This window comes from Equus caballus, chromosome 2, assembly GCF_041296265.1.
Source record: "Equus caballus isolate H_3958 breed thoroughbred chromosome 2, TB-T2T, whole genome shotgun sequence".
NCBI lineage: Eukaryota > Metazoa > Chordata > Mammalia > Perissodactyla > Equidae > Equus > Equus caballus.
Window position 1 is genome coordinate 72592095 of NC_091685.1, and position 17736 is coordinate 72609830.

At 38.6% G+C, this 17736-nt stretch overlaps 1 protein-coding gene across 9 annotated transcripts in view; it reads right to left on the reverse strand.

The window, feature by feature from the left end:
• The window catches only part of PALLD (palladin, cytoskeletal associated protein), a 382518-nt gene that overhangs the window by 195576 nt on the left and 169206 nt on the right, over positions 1 to 17736 (reverse strand). For all 9 annotated transcript variants that reach the window (XM_023636320.2, XM_070261396.1, XM_023636319.2 and 6 more), the window contains 2 exons: positions 14360 to 14501; positions 13787 to 13810 (listed from right to left, as the gene is read on the reverse strand). In XM_023636320.2, coding sequence (XP_023492088.2) covers positions 13787 to 13810; positions 14360 to 14501 — 166 coding nt within the window. The remainder of the gene's footprint in view (positions 1 to 13786; positions 13811 to 14359; positions 14502 to 17736) is intronic.

Consider the following 17736-nt stretch of genomic DNA (forward strand, 5'->3'; position numbering starts at 1 on the left):
TGATGATAATCGGGTTAATAGGCTGCTCGGGATTCTGCTTGGGATTCTGTTAAAAGCTAAAAATGTAAGGATTCTTTTGTGTCAAAATGTATGTTCCCCAGGAAAGATCTGGGGACCACAGTGATTACAAGCTTTTGAGATTTTAGCAATACTGTATGCTTCAAGGTAAACTTGTTTCTAAGATATATTAATAGAGGTTTAAAACTGCAAGAGTAATGAAAATAAACACTTTATTCTTTCAGCATATATTCAATTTCATGTTTAAATGTGGTGTGAAAAACTAGGGTCCCATGCAGAACATAGAATGAGTAAATAATAGAGCTTAATACAGTCAAATTAAGAAAACTTATATTATTTAAAGGCAGTGACAGAAGGACAAAGGCAAAGGACAGAAGGACTGCATGATTCCACTTATATGAGGCTTCTAAAGTAGTCAAACTCACAGAACAGAGAGTAGAATGGTGGTTGCCAGGGGTTGGGGTGAGGCGGGGGGGAACGAGGAGATGTTGGTCAATGGTTTCAGTCATGCAACGTGAAAAGTTCTAGAGATCTGCTGTACAGCAATGTGTATATAGCTAATAATACTGTACACTTAAAAATGTGTTAAGAAAGTAGACTCCATGTTATGCTTTTGTGTGTGTGTGTGAGGAAGACTGGCCCTGAGCTAACATCTATTGCCAATCTTCCTCTTTTTGCTTGAGGAAGATTGTCGCTGAGTTAATGTCTATGCCAATCTTCCTCTATTTTATGTGAGATGTTGCCACAGCATGGCTTGATGAGTGACACTAGATCTGTACCTGGGATCCAAACCCACGAACTCCAGGCCACCAAAGCAGTGTGTGTGAACTTAACCACTGTGCCACCAGTTATGCTTTTCTTTAAATCACAATAAAAAAAGAGTACTAAAGGGGAAGATATATATATTAAGTTTTTATCCATTTAAATGCTCATTTAAATTCAAATACTATTTTAAGTAAAAACACTATGATAGGTACGATAAATATGAAGAAATTAACACAGAAGTTGCTCAAATATTCTCCACCTTTCTTGAAGAACAAGAATAAATGGTCCATAATTGCACCAAGAGAGAAGAAGGTAGGTTAAACGGTTGGAAAGACTTGTTAATGGAAGGTCATAAGATAAAGATTTTTGAGATAAAATCTGGAATCTTCTGTGAATAGCTTCTAAAAGCTTTTAGAATTCATCCATTTACTTAAGTGTTTTTAAGAGAACATGTAATACTTAATATTCTGTAGCTGCAGACAATTCATGGTTCCCGCCCTCAGGTCCTTTGTAATCTTGTTAAGGGGTAAGCCATGCCCCTCTTAGAAGGATATGGATTAGAAAACCCCAAGTCTATTCTGGCTCCAACAGTTTCCACCCTTAACGCCCACATGCCCACAGGATAATTTTTAGTCTTCCTTCTCTTTCCTTCAAAACTGTGCTTGGTTAAAAAGGCAGTTAAGTCATTTACAAGGAAAAATGCCAGCCACACAGTGCTATTTTGCAAAAATTTCTTGAAATATAAGACAAAAGTGTGGAATATAATATAGAATTAAGATTTCTGGGCAATTAAAAAAATTCCAGGTGTTTATGTTCCAGACTTCTGGAAGGATTAAAATTCTAGTTGACTAGGCAGCATCTTTGAAAATAGATCAAAAATTAGATACACAGCAATTATCCTACAATCACGAAGATAGTATCTTTTCTCCCTTTTCCTTCCACTTTTCTTGATAGCTTTGCAACCCTTCCTATAGAGTCAATTAAAAACAGTCAAATACAGTTTCCTGAATTGTCTTCCTTTTCCTGTTTATAAATGTAAGATTTCTCTCTGCCTTTTTTTATTTGTAAATTTATTTGGTTGAATAGGTAGTACAAAATTTAAAATATATAACAGGTATACAGTTCTCTGCCTTTTAAATAATTATGTCAAAAAATTTCATGAGGTTTCAATTTTAATTTAAAACAGACAAACATATACTTTGAAGCTGATATCTGTACAATATAACTTGTTATTACAAAGAAGCTACAGAAATCTCCAACTATATAGGGGGAGAGATTATTCAGATTATACATATTTTTTTTAATTCGTGCACCAATGTATGAAAAGCACAAAAAAGTACAGGAATTTCAAGAGCGCTCAATGGCATTTATTCCAATTACAAGATACCCTGAGTTCTTAATAATGTAGCTTTGTTTCAAATAAAATGAAATTATTTTCCCTCTTTTGAAATGATGATATCACTGAAGAGTTCCTGTGCTACAACGAGTGAAAAGTATCAGGTAATTAAAAAATCAGCCCTAGTTTTTTCACAATTACCTGGAACACTTTTTTGGGTAACATAATGTGACCATGCTAGGTTATGCTGCAGAAGGTAGTTTTATATACGGCAAAATCTGGCCTCATTTGACTCATACTGAGCTGACTTTGATGTCTCACCATTGAGTAACACAAATTATGTTTTTAAATTTTGCAATCAACATAGACCCTTAACAGATACACCTGGTGGACCCAGTGCAACTGTGGATTTATATGGATAATACTCTACAGAATTTTCTGGCTTTCCCAGTGTTTACTACTTAAGTGGAAAAGAAAGCCAACTGGGTTCAATATTAGCAGAATATTTACTGCTACGATTTACCATTTACTGCTACGATTTACCATTTACTTCCAATTGCTATAGTGTTAACAATAGCAAAAGGAAAAATTTATTTATTCAAATTCTGAACCTAGGTTATATATTGTGTTTTATAATTTCAATAAAATATTTCTGTAAGTAATTCTCAGATTAAGGCCACATCCCATAAAACAGACAGCTGTGGTGTCACGGGGGGGAAGGTGTGAACTCAGACGTGCTCACCTCTGCTCACCTTAGTCTTGATCAGCACAAATGTCCCCTATCTCAAGTTGCCTTGTGGGAATTGAGAAAACATCACAAATACATGGTGTAAACCATGAAGTGTAATGTATATTTAAGCTACCTTGATATTTTCAAATCAGTGATTTTTATTTAAAAAGATGAAGAAGAACTAAAGGATAGAAAAATTAATTGGCAACTACACATTGGCAGGACTCTGCATTACTCTAGTTTTATTTTTATCCTACATTTGGCCCTTGCTATACAGTCAAGGATCTAGATATAGCTATTACTTAAATTTGAATACGTGCTGACATTCAATAGCTCCTCAATAAGATTGGGGGTTTTGGGTTTTTTAAATATGGATTTTATTTATTTATTTATTTTTGCTGAGGAAGATTAGCCCTGAGCCAACATCTGTTGTCAATGTTAATCCTTTTTTTTTTTTGCTTCAGGAAGGTTAGTCCCTTCCTCTACTTTATATGTGAGTTGCCAACACAGCATGGCTGACAAGTGGTGTAGATCCAGACCTGGGATCCAAATCCGCAAGCTGGGCCGCCAAGGCCGAGCATGCCCAACTTAACCACTAGGCCACAGGGCTGGCCCCTGGATTTTTGTTTGTTTGTTTTTCTTTTGCTGAGGAAGATTTGCCCTGAGGTAACACCTGTTGCCAATCTTCCTGTTTTTTGCTTGAGGAAGATTTGCCCTGAGCTAACATCTGTGCCAATCTTCCCCTATTTCATATGTGGGTCACTGCCACAGCATGGCTGTCGACAAGTGATGTAGGTCTGCGCCTGGGAGCCAAACCTGGGCTGCCAGAGAGGAGTGCGCCAAACTCAACCACGAGGTCATGGGGCTGGCCTCAACACTGGGCTTTTTGGAGGGGGGCTATTTATAACATCGGGCAGAGATTACTGTTATTTAACTGCTAATTAATATCACAATCTTTTAGTATCCTGTTTCCTGAACCTGTTGGATGATAAGAATCATCTGAGGCACTTGGTTAACATGTCAGTTACCTAGGTCTCTCCTCTCCCCTAGAGATTATTATGCAGTAGACTCGGGGTGGGGGCAAGGATTTTTTTTAAAAAACACACATTCCAGATCATTTTACCTTCAGGAAAGTATGGAAAACTTTGTCCTAAAAAATGGATTTCAAACATTTTTGATTGGAACCTACAGAAAGAAATACATTTTATGTCTGACCCAGTCACATGCACAGATACATACACATACATACACAGCAGAAATAAAATTTTCACAAAACATTTGAACTTACAATATGAAGTGTACTCTGCTACCTTCTATTCTATTTTCTTTTCTTTTACAATAATGGTGGTTCCTCTCCACTTTCATGGGTCATGATGAGCCATTTAAAGACACTGCCCTATACGACCTACCATAGTTCCTGGCTCCATAAAGATCAATGAACCCTGCCTCGAGGTGTTTGACAAATTAAGAAAACGGTTTTCAGGCAAAGGTTTGAGAGATAATGATAAATTTAAAATATAAAATTATTATTTGATTAAAAGACTCACTGAATAGAAGGAAAACAATAGAATAAGTAACAGAGAGAACATGAGGTCATCTGGTGCTTTTTCTGACTAGAGTGTACACAGTTCTTGGCTTTCCAATTGAAGGGGAAGATAGAAAGAGTAGAAATAATTTAAGTTGGAGCTTCACATAAGATTAATCATTTGGAAAGTGAGATGTATCTGGAAAGGTACAAAGGATTGGGAATTTTTAAATTGAATACATATGGTTGCAGAATGAGTTAAAAGTGTACTTAACTAGAGAAGGGTAAATAAAACTTACAATATTAGCGCTGGAAGGGATCTTAGAGACTGACTAGCTCAAATCCCTCATTTCTTCAGGTGAGGTCCAAAGCTATTCTCTCAAGGTCATGGCTAATTAACATTAAAGCCCAAATGCTAAAGTACGTCCGCCTCCCAGACGCATGCTTTTTTTCTCTAGAGTGCCAAGCCTCTCTAGTCGTTCTGCTTTTTTTCCTTATTCAGGACACAAAACACCCACTGCAAAATGAGGAAGATGGGAAACAAGGAATTTCCTGAATCTGCAAATTTTAATTACTCTCACTATCCAAACAATTCACTAGAAATTCACCTGTCCAGGAAGATGCGCTCTGCGTCTTCTAAGGGACAAGATACACGGGAATAGAATATAAGTCCAGTCCAAAGCGCATGCTGATAGTAGAAGAAATGAACAGCCCAGTCTTATCGGATTTTGGAAAAAATCCTCGCATACTGGCTGCTCTCTAAGAGATGGGCTTCAGGCAGAGGCAGGTCACCTGTGTCCCCTCTTAGCAGGTGCTGCTGGGAGCCCTGAAGCCCTCCCAGCTTTCAGCAGCACCAAGGTGCGTCCTGCCCAGGCAACCACTGCCTCCAGCCTCACACTGTCTTCCCAGGGCTCGGTGCTCTCTGGAAAGGTCTTCTCTTAACCTGGGATTATTTAAAGACAGCGTGCCTGGAGACTCAGAGAAACAGCCATTGCAAGTTCAATGCTTTAAGTGTAAACATAGACATAATTCTGAGCCTGAAACCCTACATTTCAAAACAAGATAAAATCTTACCTAGCAGATATGATGGAAGTGGTTTTGGAGTAATGATCTTGACAACTTTGAGAGTTCCTTCTTACGTTATCTACTGTTTTGTGATCTTTTTCTTTTTAGTTATGTCCTTTTAAGAAAATGTGAGCTTGTATAAACAGTCATCCCTTCTAATCCAGAGGGCCCGTTTGAGAATGAAATTTTATCATCTCCTCATCCTTCCATGACTTTAAGGATAAGTTAAAAATCCTTAATGTGGTCACAAAGCCCTAAATGATAGGGCCCTTCTTTCTTGCCAGGTTCCTTTTGCGCCTCTCACCTCCTTCTGTTCTGCGCTCTGGGCCCACTCTGGCTCTTGGGCAGCTCCCAGAGAAGCCACATTCCTTCAAGTCTCGAGGTGCTCATCCCGAGGTACTTAGCGCCTACTCAGCCTTACATTTCCACCTAAACATTACTTTGTCAGAGAATATTCTTTTGATTAGGCTTGGTCAGATCTACGTATATGCAATTTTAGGATGGCAAACTTTTTTTGAGAATCTATCGCAACTAGAACTAATTTATCGTTAATTAGTTTGTTAGTTTCTGGTTCCTTGACTGGAGAATAACATCTGTGAGAGCAAAGAGCATTTGTATTGTTTATGGACGTATTCTGAGCATCTCACACAGCACTCACATCTGTTACACTCTCCATAAATATTTTTTAATAAATGTATGGATGAAATTTAGATTGAGGGGGAAAAAAGAAAACATTTGCTTTACAGAAAGACCGTTTTCTAAAGGAATTCTCAGACTGATTTTCCTGCAAGCTTCCTTTGTGTGTTTCAAATGTGACTGAACAAAATTCATTTTATATGGATTTTAGGAGTAATTCTATTGCATAATGTAAGGTGTATGCATGTACAGAGCTGATGATGGACTAAACATCTAGAAAAGACAACAGACTTACGAAAAAAAAAGAAAAAAACTAAAAAGCCTTGGGAGGTCTTTTGCAATCGTGATCTTCATGGATTGCTACGTCTCAGTGATTTTTACTGAATAAAATTTTAATCCAATGCCCCAAAGGTTGTTTAACTTTTCTTCTGTTGGCAAATGTCTTCCAAAAGTGACAACAGGCTCACATTTTGTTGAGAAAAAGGATCATCTTAGCTTTATGGTTCTGACATTATAAAAATGAAGAAAGCCATGAGGAAATGAGATGAGCCAGGCTGTAACATTGAATTTTCATCTGGGAGCATCTTATTTGAACAAAGACCTTTAAGCCATCTGTAAAATACATTTTGGTGAGGAATGGAAATCAGGAAATGATTGCTTATGTCAAATAAAGGGAGTTAGGGGCTTACTCATTAGTACTAAAAAACTGTCTCCAGTATAAACAGAAAAACTTAAAGTTATTAATAACTCTAATTACAATCCATTTTAATCCAATTTACCTAGGTGAAAGGTTTTGATTTAAGGGCACATAATAAATTACCAAATTGGAAACTATTTTTGCTGGTGATAAATTCTGCTTTTTATAGTTATCTAAAAATCAATCACATCAATACCTCCCAGAAGTCAACGCCGAATTTCATTCAAGTTCCTGGACATACTTAACACTTGGTTAAATACAAACAAAACGATTTTGTTTGCAGAAACACAGAAAAAGAGGAGGCAGCAAGGATAATATTACCAGGTCTCTTGGGTAATATGGGGACATTTTCATAAATACCTTTCTTCACAGCTTTTTTTTGGGGGGGGGAAAGGGGGTCCAGCCTAACTAAAAAGAAATCCAGCTTTTATCTTCCAAATCACATGGTTTGGCTAACACAATTGATAAAAAAGAACTCGGCTAAAACGAACAAGGTGAAAGTGGGTAAATATAATGTGTATAATGTTTACAAATGATTTTTTAAAATTATGAGCTGTATCATATATAGAGAAGTATATTTAAAATGTACAGTTTAAGGAATAACCATGAAATGAACCCCTCTGTACTCATTAAATCTAAGAAATAAAATATTACCAATACTTTAGAAATGCCCTGTATGCCTTCTCCGATTGAATCTTCTTTTTTTTCCTTTTGAGAGAATCATTCCTTTGATTTTATGTGTTTACCACATACATACGTACGTATCCTTCAAAAATGTGTTCTTTGGTTTTAAAAAATTGAGTAACAAGCACAAATCTTGTTGTGTAAAGAAAAAGCAACCTTGTCACTGTCAGCAAAAAGCTCCCACAATTGATCCAGGGGCATAAACTGGCTTCAACTTCCCAGGGAGTTTACAAAGCCACCACAGGGGTCATCAGCGGGCCAGGTCAGGAGTGGGTCCTCAGAAAGATAAGGCTCACTCTTGTGGGACTAAGTAGGGACAGGAACTGCAGAGCCAGCAGGAATAGAGTGGAGTGGGCGTCTCCATTTTTTCTGTTTTTTAAGTTCAACATGGCCAACTTCCAGATCTCAGCCCTGGATCAAATCAGAATACTTCTGTGGGGGGTGAAATAAGAGTTCTCAGCTGATTCAGGAGGGAGTTGGAGAGGAGAGGCCAAGCAGAGAAAAGAATATGGGTCAGGCTTACCACCCTGCCACTCTGCCATCAGGCTAAAAGATGGAGCAGTGGCAACAAGCTCTTAGCGACGAAAGCCTCAATGTACTCATCTCTTGAGGCACACTGCTCCAGTCTGGACTTGTCCTCCATTCCTGACGCTGAGCTGTTACCCTCCTGGGGGTTCCTCTCGCCTCTCAGTTGTATTTGGTCTGCTGCTTCCTGTACTCCATATCTCGCTCTTTCCGGGTAAATTAATTCTCTAGTGGTGGTGAAGCACATCCTACATAAAGGGTTGTGGAAGAAAATCTTTGAGACAAGTCTGAAAAGTCTTTCCTACATCTTCATATTGAATCGAAGGTTTGGCTGGGTACAGAATTCTGAGTTGGAGGCAATTTTACTTCAGAATTTTGAAGGCTTTGCTTCCACGTCTCTGTGTCTAGTGTGGCTGCTAAGCCATCCTGATCTTGTTAGTTTGTACGTGACCTGATGTTTTCTCCCTGGACACTTGTAGAATCATCTCCTTGTCCTGGATATTCTGAATTTCACCACGATGCACATTGCTGTGAATGTATTTTCATACCTTGTGCACTCAGTGGGTCCTTTCTGTCTGCAAACTGATATCCTTCAGTTTAGGGAATTAAAAAAAATTATATCATTGATAATCTCTCCTTCTTCTTTGTTGTCTCCTCCTGGAATCCCAATTATGCACGTGTTGTCTACCTAGGCACGTTCTCCAGCGTCTCTAATTTTCTTGTCTTTTCTCTCTTATATCCCTTCTCTGGGTCTTTTTGTCTTACCCTGTGGGGTATTTCCTCAACTTTTATTTCTTCTACCCACTTTTTCATTCCGAGAACTTTTTATTTTGCAAATGTTCCTCCCCTCTTCTTAGTAGCTTTTTATTTTTCCTTCTCGGATGCACTGATTTCCTTCTCTCTCTGAGGAGAGTGTTGTCTTGTTTTTACATTTTATTCTCTTTGCAAGTCTGTTTTCTCCAAGTTGCTTTTCAGGGGAGTTTGCTTGTTTTTTTCTACGTCATCCACGCTCAAGGTTTCCTCAGACGCCTTTTATCTCTTCTTGTCTGACATGGTTGTGAGTTGATTAGAAGCTCTGACCAGGAGAGAGGAGCTCGTCAACTCCGGCCTTCCCGTTAGCTGAAACTAGTCGGCTTCTTTGTGAAGAAACTCCCATATCATTATCTATGGATGTTTTTCTCTTGGGACATTCAGATTGCCCAGAGAGGAGTCCTTCAGTCTTTGCCAGGACAGGAAAAGTTCACAGGCCAGCATTCTAGAAGGTGAGTGCCAGAGAAGACTGGGAGTGGGAGCATTCAGCATTCAGAATTCAGAGTCACTCCCTTTTCTTTGTGGTGCACACTCAAAGGTGCCTTGAGTGCTCCCCTCTCTCCCCAGAGAGTAAACCAAGCTTTCTTGGTTCATGGGACCCTGAGTGTCTCAGTAATTGTTTTTATGGTGCTCCTAAGTCAAAAGATATACCAAACAGCTTCATTCGTTAAGTAGTTATTTCCAAAGAACTTAATAAGTATTTAGGTCTTAACATGTTAGTTATTGTTTGAAAAAAATACACATAAATTAAAATAAAAATATTATTTAATTCTTAAATAACCACAGTTACTTACTAATGGATGTGTGCATCTGTTGGGTACTGCACAACTCTTCTTGGAATCAGACTGGACAGAGCCAGCCTCATTTCAGGTTCCACATCAATTTTCATATGGTACTTGCTTTTTATCACACACGTCAAAAACTCAGTTTCACCAAGATATGATGTCATACAAAAGAATACAGAGTTATCTAATGTTTAAACCCAGAATTATTTCAGCCTAGTAGTTGTATCTATCAGATGTCAAGTATCATTATGTTTGCATTAAAAATTTCAAACATATTACAGCACCTCTGTCAGTTTGGTGTGGTGTCCCAGGGCAACTTGTCAGACAGTTTGGGAATCACAGGTTTTCTACAACCCACTTTTGTTTAAGCCACCGTCTTAACCTGGATTTGCAATAAGTTTTTAACTATGTACAATCTATTGGGTCTCAACAAACATCCTCAACATTGCCTTCCTACAACTCAGTACCTGATTGCATTTAACAAAATATAATTTACTTCACATTCTGAATCACAGATCAAAACATAGGCTCTACTGTCTAAGATCTAGGGTGACAGGTCAGCACTGGTTAGCAGAGATTCACACTGAAAGTAGGAGGCACCATACTTTTATAGGTATAATTCCCCAACCAGTAAGACACTTTTTTTGTATTTTTAATTTTGTGTGCCATTAAACAATGCTATAGAAGTAACTCAATACAGTTTGTGGCTGTTTCCAGACAGCTGAGTAAGGGCCTGAGTATTAACAGCTGTCAAATGAGTCTTCTGTGCCCCCCACCCGCCTCAGACTAGTCTTTGAAGGATTCCATCAGTGTAAAGTCGGAATGTCAAAGAAGGAGGCCAGAGCAGGTAATATGACAAACGGATGTTGGTCTTAAGTAAGCTGACTAGCTATTAATTCACAGAACAGTCTGAAAAGATTTGTGATACAAGCTGACTTCTGTCTAGACAGAGAAGGGAGTGTAAAACACATTAGACAGATGCAACATGGTAGTGACAAGAAAAACCTGTTTCAGTTGCACAAATGCATTGGGAGGGAATCTGCTATTTCCTTCTTTATCTAAATAGCCAATCTCTAATGGGACCATATTTGGGTACTAGTTACTTTCAATTTTATTTCTAGAGCTTTAAAACATCTTACACATGAATAAGAGAAAGAAGGAGAGTGAAGAGAAGGGGAAAAAAAGAGATAAAAAGGATGAGGGAAGAAAATAAAGAAAGCGAGGAAGAGAGGGAGGGAAGGCGGGAGATGGCAGAGGGAGGGGGATGGGGGGAAGGGGAGGGAGGGAGAGAGAGATTGAGAGGGAGAATGAGAGCAGGATGCATCAGAGGAAAGAACAAGTGAACGTGTCAGAGAAAGGGAAAAGAGTAGGAAGAAAGGGTAATAAAATCCAAATGCTTAAATGTGTTCCTGCATTTCAAAGGCTATTTATGTTTTAGCATTTGGAAAACATCACTGACATTATAGTCCTATAAAATTTATCTCTTGCCTCAGATGTACTGTCATGTCTGTTTTTCTCCTTTCCACTTAAAACAGTGGCTAAAAACCAGCTAACAGGGAAGCCAGTCCCTACATACATTCTCTATGGTTGAATAGTTCAGTGTTCGTTGGATACAAAGGTCAATCAGGTCATTTAAGGAAAGTAAACTGTTCAATATATATTTTGTTTTTTCCTTGACAACGTCAACGGTCAACTTCAAGGTCAATGTAAAAAAGACATTTGGCTACTAGTAAAAGAATCATAGTCATACCTAGTTTTGTGAAGCATGCCAAAACATTGTTTAAGCACAAATATGTTTTAACATTTGCTTGTTCTGAAGTTCTTATTCATAACAACTCACATAAGCAGTCACTTGAATAGTCATTCATGTGTTTAAAGTCATTTTTGTTTAAAAAATACGATCATGGATTTTATTTAATGCTACATGACAACTGCAGGTTTCCTGAAGCAGAGCATTTTCATGCTCCACTACAAAAAGAGAAAGGAGCAATTCCAGGAGTGTCATGGTAAACATAACTGTAGAGAAATTATCAGAGGCCAGGGAAATCTAATTGTGTTTTAATAGCTCCTGACTATATATGTTTTTCTCCTTGTATTGACAGGTTTGCTTGAAATATTTCTCTGCCATGAAATATTAGTTTTCAGCAAATGCTATTATTGTGGTTGGAATGGAGGAGCCTTTTTTCTTAAATGCTTTCAGATCTAACTGAAGGGAAAAAGAAAAATAAGACAAGTCAGCGAACACAGAGAGAAGAAACTTTTTATACGTTGCTAGGATATGCGGTTTCAAAGGAAGGCCTTCCTGTTTTGCTCTTTTCTTCCTGATTTGGCCACGCTAAACCAAAGGCATTTAAGTAAGTTCTAGAGGTCAGATTATTCCATGAAGCTGCTGAGGTGTAATTTTATTAAATAATGCGTGATCAAAATTATATTCTAGAAACAAAACAGCAAACCATAACTGAAACAGGAGTGTATGTGGTGTGAGGGGTAAGGGCAGGGGCAGAAGATGTTTCTATTGCCCCTTCTCACCTAAATTTATTCTTTTTTGGCCAGTACATGGAGTGTTTTAAATTTTCAAACAGGTACACACTCAAAAACTAAACTATGCCATTTCTAACCAGTGTTTTGAATTTTCAGACGATGGCTAGTTTATGATTTTCCAACACAGATCACAGGAGACATTTAATAAATCATCGCCACCTACGTAGATGATAACAACATGATGAAAAAGAGTTGTATGAATTCACTCAGAATCCAGAATGCAACATCAAAAGCAGTCTTAATTCATTCCAGTAGTAATGCTTTTAAAATTTTTGGCCCAAGATTTTAGTTTTATTTGTACATAAAGCATCAAAAGACATAAACTCCTCCACAGATTTGTGCACATAAACTTTCTTGTGGATAAAAGAGATATTTGGTCCCTACTTCTCCCTAAGTGTATTTAAAACAGTGAATGCAAAAGATGTGTCCTAATCCCCTACAGGATTTCCATACTAGTTCATGCAGGAGATTGAGTCTCAGAGTCCCATGTACCAGGGAACCAGCATTATGCAATTTTATACAAAGACATATCACAGACAAAATATGAAAATGTGTATTTCCACAGTTTGGAAAGTGACTACAGTATTTGATGTGGTGACTAACCCACTGAGCAAGGTGACATGCTCTAGTTGTAACTCATGACAAGAAGGCAGTGGATCAATTCCAGTTGTTCCCTAAGGATGCTACTCAGCATCCCTTAACCTTTGGATCCTAAAAGAATCACACTCTGCTTTTAACGACTCAGTTCTCAGATGTGAGAGGTTCAGGACTGACCACAGTAATATGACTGCAGTAGCCCACAGAGAACCCGCAAGTTCCCCAAGAAGGGACAGAGTAAGGTCGTGGCTCCTAAGGGACAATATGGCAGGATCTGCTTGATGCTGCGACAGAGGCACAAATCTGTCTCCCCTTTGACAAGAAATAAGCGAGACTAGTGAATTAGCTGTTGGGAAAAATTCAAAAGAAGGTAGTCTCAAGGAGGACGTACTATGAAATACCTAGACAAAAATTTTTGTTTTCTTAACAAACATCAGTTTAGTCCATGAGGAGTTATAAAATATATAAGAAGTCTGAGGCAGCAGAACAGTTGAACCCGATGCTTCTGGATAACATAGCACTCTGATGAGGTCAAATGACCTGGTAATTAAGAGAGATCCTAGGGCAAGATGACTTTCTTCATGCTTGTAGAATACTAAAAGTTTAAGGCTCGGGGCACATAAATGAGAAATGCCTGGTGGTCAATTTTGCTTACATCTTTGAGCTGCTCTCATGTGAGACACATTTCTAAGCTGGAGAGTCTGGTTGTTAGTGGGTTTTGGTCAGTGGAAGTATGCAACAGATTGTTCTTTTCTACTGGAATTTTAAGAGGATGTTTTTTGATCATTAGCTTAGTTTGCTTTCTGAGTATAAAAGATTATATTTTACAAAGCCTTAAGTCACTGAGCTTGACCCTCTTGTCTGAATGGAACCTAATGTTTTACTAATAAAGAAGTGGATGTAAAATGCAGTGTACAGACCCCATGATAAAGAAGATATTGTCTTTAAGGGGGTTTCACATTTCCAGGGAACTGCAAAAACATTGTTCTGCTTGTGGTTTTAAAACAGAAACAAAGAGCTATTGAAACCCAAAAGATACATTACCAAAGGAAAAAAAGAAAAAGCTTCTTACCAGGTTCAGCTGTAGATCTAGGTTCTGTTTGCCACATGAAAAAAAATAAATAAATCAAAACAGAGTATTAGAATGGGGTTCCATTAATAATAAATCTTATCTAGCCTTTCCTCTTACCTTGTCTAGGACACGTCTGCAGAAATCTTACAGACAAACTCCATAATACAAAGAGAGAAAGTGATAGCAGTCCATCTCTATTTCTATAAATACAGACACTGGAATTCCAGGAACAGCTTACACGAGGAAGGTTTTTAAACTACGGTTCATAGATGGGCTTTTAGGAGGCTTGTAAAACTCCTAAAATTACACGCCCAACTTTGAATTCAAACATATATGTCCATTTTTTCTGAAGAAAGAATATATACCTTTCATCAGAGTTTCAAAGGGGTCCACAAGCGACACCACAGCTTTAATTTACTGGACCCCACACATGTGCACGTTATCTCGTCTCATCACTCTTTGATTGGTTGAAAATAGAAATCAACTCATCTGAATGACTAAACCCTTCTTGGTTTTTATACAGCTTGAGAGAAGAAAATGGTGGGATTTGGGAGAATGGGCACCTCTCCTTACTTTTCTGTAGAATTCTGAAATCTGGAGAGTCCTGGATTTCACTCCCTTGTCGGAACCACTTGACCTGCAAAGGGGGCGCTCCTCGGACCCGGCACTCCAGAACCACCACCTGGCCCTCTGATGCGGCTATGTTTTGTAGTTCCTGAAATTCAAGGAAAACACTCCTCATCAGACTTCAGCACATTCTTAAACAATTTCACAACACAGAATAAACTTCCACACCCTAGAGAAAACACACAAAACTTGCAACATAAAATAATTACCACCAACTCTGGCAAGGGTAAACACCTTTAACCTCATTGATCACCAGCTTTTCATAATCTCCATGCAATGAAATTAGTAAGGTTTACAGTAAGCCCTGCAGAAATTTTTAGCCTGTCCGCAAATTTACTGACTCCTTCATATTTATGGAATTTCATGGTAACAATGGTTACCTTTCTTTACATTTAAGAGTAAGCTAGTGGAATGCAAACTTCTTAAAACAATTACACTCCAGATGAATGTAGATTCCTATGAAAACCAGACAGGAAGAGAAAAAAGACATACATTTGTTTTCACGTGCTCTAACCTTTTCATGTACTTCCCCACTACCTCTGCCCAACTCGTTTCCTATGTCAGGTTTATGAAGATAAGCGGTTTTGGTATTTTCTAATTTTGAGGTTCTGAGTAAAATAATAAAACACACAGGACTTCTCCCTTCTTGATCTCCATTTCCCCCTCCCTTGCTATTACCCATGCGGACCCCCAGCCCATTCAACTCCAGACCAATAAACTTTTACAATCCAACAGAGTAGAAATTAACTTGGCTTCATAGATGCAAAGAGGTGAAGCTTTTATACTTGTTATTAAATATCAAAAGATTAATAGTTCCCTTACATATGTCCTCTCTCTACTTTCCTCCTCCAGGATTACTTAGCAATGGGGCCAACTTAAACTTTTTGACTCTTTAAACTTCTGACTATAGGGTATTAGGTCTTATATAGGGCATGGAGAACTCTTAAAATAATTCAAATATGATAAAGTAATTTACCTACACATCAACCAAAAGCAAACAAATTCACATTAAGAAGTGTTTTTTTGGTTTTGTTTTTGTTTTTTAAGGTCATCTGAAGAGATGACAAATAGCGTCCTGAGAAAAGCAAAACCTGTTGCAAATGGCCTGTGGTCAGTATGCTAAAGATCTATGGGAATTCTAAAAGTTGATGACGGTGGCAGAAGAGCTAGAAAAGTCCAACATGAAGTCTGAGAAAGATTTGATAAGAATTTTCAGAGTTAACAAGAATTTTTTTTTTTTAAGTGAAAAGGCCAAGATTATTAACTACTTCTGATCGCAGTGTTTCTCCTCCCTTATTTTTAAATGTAGGAAATCTCTGGTTTTAAATGGACTTTTTTACTTTGTCACTGGGTCCAGGGAAGTAATTTAATGGATCATAGCAGGAAAAGTGTCACTCAGGGGGTCCGGCTTGCGCAGATTATTAAATACTTCCAAGCTTGCCTAGGGAACCATTCATGATAGATTACAAATGGTACACAAATATTTTTCATGTTTTGAGTTTTCAGGCACCAAAGAAGACTCTGATTTATTCCCAGGATTATGCATTTTGTTCAAACATTGGAAAGTTAGAGATGCAGGTAATGGGTAGATGCCAAGGACCCTAAGCAGTCAAAACTCCATAGTTATTCTAGGATTACAATTTGGCTCTTTCTGGAGCAAACTTTTTTATTTTGGCAAAAGCCACAGCTCAACACAGCCATTCAGAGAACCTACAGGAACATAACGGGGAGCCCTGAAAGAGACTAAAAGCTACCCTTCAGAGGCTGCACTGGCAATCTGGATCACCCACTCAGGGTGGAATTTGGGACCCCTGGGTATTTTAGGGTCCATATAAGGGCATCTTTTGCCATATATCAAGTCCACTTGATACCGTGATTCCTTGGAGGAGTCTAACTATTTGGGAGGAAATGCCACATGAGGCTAGTTGTTCTGGCCTCAGATGTTTCCCACAGTTCATACCAGCTCCACTGCCCCAGCTAAGCCCAGGGGCTCAAAGGCAGAAGTGCTGGCTCTGCCTCTGACCAGCTGTGAAACCTGGAAATCTTCTCCAGGGTAGCTCGAGGAAACAGATGAAGGCACCTCTTAGACTGGCAAAATCCACCTGCCATCCACTGTCATCATCATCATGACCAAGACAACAGCCAAAGAAGATGCTAAGGGTGACAAAGCGTTAGAGAGGAGATTGGCAGATTTACGTTCTAAACCTGCTTCTCCAAAACCAGAGCCCAGGACCAAAAAGGATGCTGAAAAGGAGGGAGAGAAGCAGCCCAAAGGGAAAAAGGGGAAAGCGACCGCAGGCAAGGAAGGAAACAACTCTGCAGAAAACAAAGATGCTCCACAGTCCAGACACAGAGAGTGGAAGATGATGGAGATGTCTGGTGAGGCGTGCTCTGTGCTTCCAATCACTCTACAGTTGGAGATTTTTTTAAATCAATCTTTATAGAAACGTAGAGTTTTGTTTTACTTTTCTTTTTATCAAGCTGTGTGGTTGGCACACAGAACACTTCATAGTTTTCTTTTGGGGAAGGGGAAATATGACTAAGAGAATGTCAGTGTCTCAAGAGCTGGATTGCAATGGGTTTTGTGTCTAGTTTTTGAGGATTTCTCTTGGTGCCCAGGAGAAATTCCCTAACACTTCCACCTGCTAGACCACTGCAGTGAAGCCCTTTGGGAGGAAAAGCAAAATTTCACCTCCTCTTTTCCTTCCTGATGCCACCAGCACGGACTTTATTTGCTAAAACCAAGGGGCATGCTGGGCCCTAGCACCCCCAAAATCAACTGGGTCTCAGGCAATAATACATTAGGTAACAGGCTTTCTGGTGATGATCTCGCAAAGCTGCTCAAGAAAAGCTCTACAACTACATATAAATTTGAAGTGTCCAATCTCTGTTAACATTTCCTGTTCTAAGCGTCAAAAGATGACTTCCTTGGCTACTACAGTGACATTGTTTCGGGTAAGTTTTTCCATGACTTTTTCTTTTTTCAGTAGTCTATCCAGGAGGGGACTTTCAAAGTTGCTGTCAACTATTATCATCTGTTGCCCGTGTCCTACAGTCAATACTCTGTGAAAGATCTTGAATAAAGTTGGAAACAGGCTGGCTTAGGAGAAAAAAATCATTCCCTACATGAGGGCACACAAGATGCTTTTCTCTACTGCTCCACATAAGTTTTATAGATTTGCTTTTCACATTTGTCTTTAGTTTACTTGGAACTGATTTTTGTGAAAAGCATGAGGCAGGAGTTCAGCTTAATATTTTTTCACCTCTGCTGAAGAATTCACTCTTTACCCAGTGACCTGAAGGTTTCTATAGTTATTGGAGTG